Consider the following 10,074-nt stretch of genomic DNA (forward strand, 5'->3'; position numbering starts at 1 on the left):
TCAAAAGCATCTGAGGTGAGTGACACTCCATCCACAGGAGAGCAGGAGTACTGATGGGCAGGCTGGTTGGTGTAGGGGCAGAGGAAAGCAGGCGCTGCAGGTGGAGCTCTAGAGAAATCTGTGGAAAACACAGAGAGGGTGTAAGACCAAGGCCAAAGTACAACAGATAATGACAACACAAAAAGAGAGGAGAGGAGAGGGCTTCCTGTAACATGATGTGTCCCCCAGCAGTCTAAGCCTATACTGTAGCTGTGTAGCTATAAAATGGTTCAGAGCTACCCGAACCAGCTCTAACTACAAGCTCTGTCATAGAGGAGGGTCTTAAGTCTAGACTTAAATGTAGCTAGAGTGTCTGACTGCCTCTTTGACCCATGGAGAGAGCTGGTTCCACAGTAAAGGAGCCCGGTCACTGAAGGCTCTACCTCCCAGTCTGTTTTAGAGATACTGGAAGTCACTAACAGACCTGTATTCTGGGAGCGGAGTGCTCTGGTAGGACAGTAAGGAATGATGAGGTCTTTCAGACTGTGTATACACGACTCAAAACACTGTAGTATTGTGCCAGGCCTGTGTGGAGCTGGCGTGGCGCTATAACGCTGCCACACAAATGCACCACATCAAAGAAGAAGACTAAAAGCTTCCCCACTGAATTCAAACTTTAAACATTATAAATTGATGAAATGATGACAGGGAGTCATGTCCGTGGAAATGTGATGATCAAAATGCCCTAAAAATGTGTCTAAATGATGGACTCTACTCACTGGTTACTCTCAACTTACCAGCTGTTTTCAAGCTGATCCTGGTGCTGTCATAGGATGAGTTCATGCATCAGCTCACGGTGGACCCACATCTGCCAAATAGAGACAAACATGACATTTCATATTTCATTTAGACTTAGTTTAGACTGCTCTGTAGTCTGCGTGGACAAACATGATGCTGGTAATAAGTTATGTTACACAGTTGTGAACACAACTAGCATTTAATAAATCAAAAACGCGTATTTATTCACTTCTACCATAAATGAGGACATTTCTCACAGACTTAGAGAAGAAAATATTCAAATGAGGTGGCGTTAAAGAGCTGATAATAACAAAAGACGTAACGTTAGCATCCAACAACTGTTACTTACCGTAGCTACAACCGCTAGCTAGTTTACCTGTAAACAATTAGCATTGCTAGCGTTGATTATCTTCTGGAGCTAACCGTTAGCTACAGGTCAACAACTTAAACACTGGTTGGAGAAGTTAGGTCGAAAAAATTAAAAACAACATAACGTGTGACCTACTTCATGAGTGAAGCAGTGATGAAGTCATCAACCACAACAAAGTTTGACTCACTCACCTCACGTCGTTGACAGCATCTCAGTGCGATCCAGTGCCCTTATTGTGAAAATCCCCAGGGATCTGATAGTTGTGGGGGAAGTAGCCGAAATATCACTTTATATCATTTATGAAATGATAATCGTTTAGGCGATTTGTTGTGAGTTTGTATTTAATTCGTTTCGGGGTTTTTTTTTTCTTTTAAATTGTCCGGCGCTGTAGCCAACATGCTTCAAAACGCGGAACTTTTATTTTGAAGGCTGGTTCCGGCTCTCGACTTCCTTTTTCAATTTTCATTGTACAAGTTGGAGAAAGGAACAAGGGGGCACTTCGGTGCGCTGAATTGCGTTGTACGTCTTACGTCAATGAAATAGGAAATACCCCTAAAAATGACATTTCTCATGGTTCAAAGTGAACAACGCAATTGAATTATACTTCGTACACGGACCGTCAAAGTCCTTCGTCTCTGGTACAGTTCAATTTCCTTACCAGGTGTGTTTAAAACGTCACGGTGTTTGAGATTACAGCTACCATAGCTGGGTTAACCTGTTTGAAGGCCCCACAGCGGTTGCCCTTTTTAGTAATCCAGTCAGACTCGATATATAGGTATGTAGGCCTGTGTCCTTATCATATATCTCCGCTAAATGCCACCAACAGGTGTGGTATGCATTCAAAGACAATCAGAAACTGATGGATTCGTACTTGGATATACAAACGTCAAATAACGGGAATGCGGAAATGTTAATTTATCCGTATAACACACGAATAAATAAATAATAGTTACAATGTCCTCCTAAAATAGACCAATTCTCATGTTTGTTTGGCGTTTGGTTTGATACTATGAGGGTATCCCATGGACTTTCCGACGGTACCTGAATGCAGCTCTGGAAGGACGTACGGCGGGAGATTTAAACCGTTAATATAATACATCCATGATTTAAACCCTCGCTACGCTACTAGCTGCCTGTTGAACTGTGAGTCTGATATAAAAGAAAATATTTAAACTAAGTTAACCATTGTACACGACAAAATTTAACACGATACGCTTTGACACGACAACGTGTGGTCAAATTCCTGACCTAACTGTTAATGGTAACTCAATTTAAGTTGACTGTGCTACTGACGAGGCCTTGTCTGTATCAGGTCAGTGCTAACCAGGCTAATTTTCATGACCTCATAACGTCTGTCAGCTGCTGTTTTGATTATGTTGAGACAAATGTGGCTAAAACGGCTGATAAATGTTATCTTTTCATACAGGAAACAAAAAACAATGAATCATTTGAAGAACATAAAAAAAATTCTGAGCATCCCAACTGGGAAGAGGTAGGCTAGTTATTTACTTACTGTACACTATGACTGCTGTGCTGTATTAGAGTCACGTAATCGTTACATAATTTTACTCAATTAGCTGATGAACATGTAACGAATTGCCAGCTAAACTGATAATTAGTTAGTCGTTTTATTTAATTTTGATTACTGCCTTCTAAAATTGTTAGATTGTTTGATTCATCATGTGGGACTTTGGACTGAAGGTTGAGCAAGTCAAAATAAGAAATTGGAGGGGGATTGTTATGTGTTGTCATAGAGTACACTCATCTGACATTGTATAGGCAACATAAATGTATAAATATGTGGTAGATTAGTAGATAATAAAATAAGTGTCCTGCAGCCATAAGGAACAAGATTTCGCTTACAAAATTTTTGCACAAATTATGTGTTTGTGTTTTCTTCACTTATTCAACTTTATGGGGACAAAATAATCATCAGGAATCCAGCTACCTGTGGCTACAACAGCTTGACAGACAGTCAGCTTTTCATTGGGACTCAGTTTTGGCCTGAAAACTCACTAAGTGCATCTCAGGAGATGAGTTTGTCATCCAGAACCTCCTTGCAAAGTTCACAAGAGGTGAGATGTATCAGCTTCTTCTTGTAGGTGATTCTCAGTATACTGTAGGACCTGAGTAACAGGCCTAAAGCTCTAGAAATTTGCATGGGTGTTAAGAATCAAATTATGTAAATGAGTGTTAGTGAGGAGGGTTGCCATACTTTTGTTTCTGTAGTAAGTTTATCCTTAACATGATGCAAACCTAAATTTGACTATTTGTCCTATGAGATTTTGCCATGTATGTTATACAGATTTATCCCTATAATGTCTTTGTTTTCTGGGCCATTGTGTGTAATTTTGCAAATCTGTTAGCGTGTGTACTACATGCAACAATTTGTTGTTGCTATTGTTGTTTTGAAGCTCAGATGTTTTAATATTGATAATTTCACAATACAGCGCATGACATTTAATGGGAAAATGCAACCTTAACATGTGTGTTTTTTGTGTATAATTGTCTCTGTATAGGGGAGTGACCCAAAGTTTTCGAACAATTATCAAACTAAGCCTCTCCTGTTCGGGGAATTGAAGGACAAAACCAGAGGTTTTGGAGTACTAGGGAAATTTGACGAGGACAGGAAAAAGGCCAAAGAAAAGATTGACAGGTTCTTCATAATGTCCATATATTCATAATATAAAGCTTTGTATATTTTATATAAACACAAATCCCAAAGTGCTTCACATCACAGCATATATAATACATACTGTTTATAAACACATTTAAATAAATGGAATTATTTGTATACAGTTAAAAGTTTGATGAAAAGAAACTGAAAAAGACAATATGGAAAAGACTACATTAATTTTTTTTTAACAATGTGTCTTCTTTCTTTTACAGCAATATATTTGCCAAAGAATATCAACACACTAGAGAAACTCTCAACAACGTAAGTAATGAAGCATTTCTTCATTTATATAGCTCATACAGCTTCTTTCTCTAGATAATTTAATGTATAATATAATATATAATATAAAAATACATTTTCAGATCCAACAACTGCTTGCTGGTGCAGACAGAAATATGGCTGTGTGTCAAGCTGTCCTTGAAAAATTTGACAATTTTGCATCAACATGTAAGTTTACTAAAGAAGAGGTGTCTCAGTTATAGTTAGAATAGTGTGGACACATAGTTGCAGCTAATTTCAAAAAGCCAGTGAGCAAGCTAATTCCTTTCACCAGTAGATGGTGCACTTTGTCCAGTGAGAAAACACTGGTTCACTCATCACATCCAATTTTGTAAGAAGTGCAATATGGTTCCATAAGCTTCTTTGTTTATTGATTGCATTTTTTCATTGATCAAACCCAGTGCAAAATAATCTGAGTGATCTTCAGAATGACATATCCCAGAGGCTTGAGACTTTGGAAAATAAAGTGAATTTGCAAAAAGATGTGATGACAACAGTGGAGGGAAAACTAAAAAAGGTGAAAAGCATGTCACTCGCAATGACAAAAATACATTTTTGATATTTCTTGATTGGTGATGATGACAATTGCTCCTCTTTTCATCTGAAAGAATGGAGACACTACAGCAGAACTTGCTTCAAATCTGCAAAGCTTTAAGAGTAATCTTGTGAGTGTGAGAGAAGAGCAGGAGAGAGAGCACCACATACTTGAGGAGGTCCTCGGACTGCTCATTACCTTGGTCTCAGAGCATTCAGCCAAAGCCAGTCCTCAGAGACTGATGGACAGCGCCATCCAGACATCACCAGTGGAACAGTCAAGCTCTGACATTCTACTGGACAAAAAACTTGAAGGCACACCAGTTCTGTGTAGATCATGCAACTGTGAGCCCAAGCAGGTTAAAGTTCCCTCTCAGGAGCCCAGCCGCAGCATCAGGAAGAAGAAACTCACTCTCAAAGGCCACAGGAGGTGCAGGAGGAGGCTGATGCCGTCACAGAGGAAAGGGTGTCACGTGCCAGATGAAAACACTCAACCTCTGATGAACTGTAACAAACAGATGTTTGTTTCAAACGTTTCAGCACCTCACCATGAGCGCAACAATGTAACTGGCCAAGGTGGTCTTAACCTAGTCTGCCTGAAGCCACTGAACAGGGAGAAAAGATCCAGTGAACCTGTGAAGAGCTTCATCACCCCTCTCACCTGCTGGTCTCCAGACAGCAGCAGCTCTCTGAGCATGACAGGGATTGAATCCATCTTAGACAAGATGTCACCTGAGTCCAAGACAAGCACTCCAGTCAAGCCTGATGGTTTCTGGCAGCTGTTTGACATGGATTGCACCTCTGGGTTTGACTTGTAGACGATGTGTAGGATTCAGAACAGTTCAGTGTTTGTAATTTTAGGGCGATGTAGGCCAAAGATGTTCATAATTATATTTATAAATTTTGACCAATGTTCTGTTAGTTGTACATTCAGTTTTACAAAGAATTAAATACATTTTGACCAATAAGTGGAAAAGCTACGAAAGGTTGTAAAAAGTCACTAATGACAAGTAAGTAAAGGAGTGACCCACAAAGAAATGTACATATTTAAAGTGTTTAATCTTGTTAATTTTTTCTGCTGACATTACAGATATTACAGTCATCAGTAAAGTGACTCTGCTGATCTTTTCAAATGAACTCCATTACTTTCAAATGAACTGCATTACATGTACTGCTGACTTTACTCTGAAAATAAGGTTTTGCACACAAGTAAAAATTCTTTTAGATGGTATAAATGGTAATGTATCCTATCATTTCTGTGACTCCTGAATTTTGATCTTTTAAAGACAGAATTTTGTAATAGGTGATCAAGTAGTCAATACAATATCATAGGGATATTGTTTTCAGATGGTCTGTACATATATCTGTTTGACCATTGTTGATGAAATGATTATGTATTTGGGTCAAGGGTCAAGGGCATTGTGACCTCACAAATCATTTTCAGCCTTCAACGATATCTCAGTAACAGCCCGTAGGAACATCTGCAAACTTGGAAATTATATCAAGCTGGGCCTCACAAAATACTGCTTACCCTGCACGAGGGTCGAGGGGAGGCTGGAGCTGCTCAGCTGACTTACAGTAGGGCGAAATGCAGGGTACACCCTGGCCTGACAGGTTGCCAGTCTATCGGAGGGCTAATACAGACAGACAACCATTCACACTCTCATTCACACCTAGGGGCAATTTAGAGTCACCAATTTACCTAACCTGCGTGTACAATATCTCCATTATCATCCAATTTCCCCAAATCTGGTAAAATGGAGTCAAGGACAAGCCATTACTTAGGTCTTCACACAGTAGCTATGTGATAATTATAGCGTATGAACTATTGAAACTCCTTTGGCTTAAAAACAAACTAAACAAACACTATAACCTTCATGAAAATAGGTTTTGAGAACTGTTGTGTAAGACTGCAGTACTCAAGTAAGCAAGGTGAACCTAAAAACTAAACCTAAAAAAGTGCACATTTAAATTATAAATGGACAAGGATAGTCTCTGTGCTCAAAACATAACCGTGCCATAATGTCACTAAAGTGCTTGTTTATTAGCACAAAAACAGTTAGACTGGGCTTTTCCAAAAGCAAACCTACAGTAAAATAACATAACATAACATGCCAATTTACAACACACACATACATACATATACTGTTATATTTATATGTATGAGTGTGTGGTTGCAACAAAAAGACTATTTACAAATGATCATTCTATCTATTCTTGTTAAAGAATGTGCAAACCATTAACTGCAGGTCTTCTCTCATGCAGAGCACTAAGACCTTTTCTGCTTGAAAGAGTTAATGCCTTTGGCCCAGCGATAAGTGCATTAATAATTAATATTTAATTTGCTTCACTAATTCTCCCAAACAGACTTTGATCTGATCTGACAGGGGTGTCACAGTTTCACTAAGTCTGCAGGTGGGGACATGAGTCCCTTTGGGTTGAGATTTGCCACCAAGCAGACATCATAGTTGTCATGCATCAGAGCGCGACGAGCCACCACTGTCCACCGGTTCTCCCAAGGGTCCAGCTCTAAAATGTCCTTTGTTATGTCATCATTACGACCTGAGGGTTAAGAGGAAGTATTGAGGAGTATTACTCTCACACTCACTCAAAACAACATCTTCATTTTATATGGGTATATTTCATATGCTTATGCTTCGTTACCTGCTCCTTTGTAATATCCACACACATAAATCTTGCCCCCCACTGCTCCTGCATTAGAGGCGTTGGTGTGCAGTGAGAGTTGAGCACACGGGAGGGGAGGGCCATCCCTCCAGTAATCACCATCTGCATTGTAGATCTCCACAGCATTGAGACAGTGACGCGATTGCCCACGGTCAACACCTTCACAACCAATGCCTCCTGTAGGTGCAAAAACTAAGTGTTACCAAAGTAAGTGTAATCCAAATAATTCAGCAGAATCCTGACAACACTGCATCTGTGCATGTACTAGAACTAGGAGCAACAAATGAGTCTTACCCATCACATAAATTTCACCATTAAGTACCACAGCACTGCAGCGATACTTCGAGTACTTCATCGGACCTAGTTCTGTCCACTTGTTTGTATTTGGATCATACTCCAGAAGGCGGTTACTAAGACGGTCAGGCTCATCATCCATCCTGTATGACTGAATGTTTGAAGGGGAGGGAGGGTGTGACAGTACATCAGGTACAATCAGAGAAGGGTCAAATATTTATACTGTAAGATTTATCATAAAACGTGTTATTATATTATTAATTACACAAGAGCTAAAGGGTTCTGAATAATTCCTAAAATGTAAGCACGTGTGTAGGTTTTATGACATCACCTGTGGGGTTCGACCACCCATCACATAAAGACGATCTTTCATCCTGACCACGCTGTGATAGGCCAAGGGTATGGGCAAGGGTGCTGCACTCCGCCAGGGCCCGCCCTGCAGAGACCACCTCTCCACACAGTTAGTGATGAGAAACTGGTCCTTCAACTTCATCTGCCCACCCAGCAGGTACAAGGTGTCCCCTACTGACCCCAGGGCATAAGAATCACGGTACTCTGCTGAAGACAGGCGCTCCCAGCTTCCCTGGGCCTCTACTTTGTACCTGCACAATAGGACAAGGATCAGTACCATCCCCTGTATGTGGGGCAAGCAATTGTTCCAGTTTCATCTCACCTGTAAATCTCAACATTCATGACTTTCTGTCGGGCCATTCGACGTACACCCGTCTCTCCTGCCACAATAATGTCATTTCTCTCAGTTACAAGCCCACTGCCCACATAACCCAGGGCTTCTCCATAGCGAGGTGAAGTGATGTAGTAGGTTCGGCCTGTGGATGGGGCATAGCAAAAACTGCGCTCAGTGTAGTTCCCATATCTTGACCGAATTCCTCCACCGTCGTTACCAACGCAGAGTAGCATTTCTGTCGTCTCCATGCCATAGCGCAGTTTCAGTTTACGTGGTGCAGCTGAAGGATGCATTGCTGTGGCTTCCAGCGCTTCATTCATCATCTCTAAACACTCAGCATCGGCAAGCAGGGCTGTGTTTCTCTTCATTGCCTCACTTAAATAGTCCGGATTTATCAGTGGCAAACGGACCTTCCTCAGGAGCTCTGGAAGATGCCGAATACGAATCTCTCCATCCAGCAGAGGATTGTGTTTGACCCAGCGAAGGACCACATCCAGGATGGTCTCCTCTCTGGAAACATTGAGGTCATCAGAACTTAGGAGCTTCCCGAGCTGATGAGCCTCCAGCTCCAGGACCTCCTCATTCTGGCAGACTTGGACGAAGTGCTGCCTCAAGACGCGCTGAGCACGGTCAGCCAGATCCTCTGCACCGAGGTCACGGCAAAAGTAGTACACACCAAGGCAGTTGGAGGCATCCATGTTTTCAGTCATGTGCAGTTGACAGCGAGCAAAGACATCATCCATCTGTAGGAGAAAAGCTGCAATGGAGATGCCTTGAACATTTGCATTTGTTAGGGGAAGCTCAGAACAGTACATGTAGTTCAAGAGGAGAGCCAGACTGTCTGCAGGGGTGTCACGCAGAAATATCTCTCTATTGTTGCACTCACGAAGCCCACATGTGAACATAACACGGAAGTAAGGACTGAAGGCGGATAGAATAAGTCTGTGACAGGGAAAGCTGATGCCCTCAGCCACCAGTACCACATCTGTCAGATGCTCTGTCTCTCTCATCCTCTTCAGCTGTTCGAGCAGCACCAGCCCATGTTTGGCTGTCAGATCCATTTTATTTCAGCTTTTTAGGAGTAACGATAAAACTATTCACAAAGTTACACAGGTTTTTAAACTCGACTACTGCGGAGATTGTGTCTGGGGGAAAAAAAAGGAAAACATAATCAGAAAGTTGAGCTGCCATCAGCACCAAATAAAACCTTAAGTGTACACAAATGTGTAATTTGTTTGTAGTCCTTAAACTGTTTAAACATAACAACTCTTATGATTTTGGTCTTTTAAACCATACAACATTCTCGCCCTAAGATTATGACTTCCAAGCATTATTAGGGTATTTATGAAAAATCAGATAAAATATACGTAAACTTTAATGAACATATATTTCAGCAGCCTAATTACTAATTTACTTTCTAATGTACTGTAACCTTATTAGCTTTATATATTTAGCAAAGTGAGACCATTGTCTATAACATGTGCTCTCTTACAAATTACCATATCTGGCTTTATCATGCAATACACAGACCTCTTATAAAGAAGACTTACCAACGTCACCAGTGCCTCCTGTCTGCTGTTGTCTTTTGTCTAACAAGACCCATAAATATCCATGTTTTTCATCAGGCTGCAAGTATTGTTGACGTTGCTGACTGTGTCAGTCAGTGGGGTTACTGAGTGTCTGAGCGATTGCGAGAGGAAAAGATATGTACCCCCTTCACTGCCATGGCCCTCTGAGCCATTAACCCAAAAATAGACAGTGTTGTGTTGTGAC

General features: G+C 40.9%; 1 protein-coding gene across 1 annotated transcript; it reads right to left on the bottom strand.

Annotated features, from left to right (window-relative positions):
- Positions 1-6,160: 6,160 nt before the first annotated feature.
- Positions 6,161-9,362, bottom strand: kbtbd12 (kelch repeat and BTB (POZ) domain containing 12; the record flags this gene model as incomplete). The annotated part of the gene is made up of 5 exons (XM_083971101.1): positions 6,161-7,199; positions 7,302-7,499; positions 7,617-7,767; positions 7,948-8,218; positions 8,290-9,362. 5 exons carry the CDS (start codon positions 9,360-9,362, stop codon positions 7,030-7,032), a joined length of 1,863 nt encoding a protein of 620 aa, XP_083827227.1. The 3' UTR covers positions 6,161-7,029.
- Positions 9,363-10,074: the final 712 nt, after the last annotated feature.

The sequence above is a fragment of the Trachurus trachurus genome, assembly GCF_905171665.1.
Source record: "Trachurus trachurus genome assembly, chromosome: 5".
NCBI classification, from domain to species: Eukaryota; Metazoa; Chordata; class Actinopteri; order Carangiformes; family Carangidae; genus Trachurus; species Trachurus trachurus.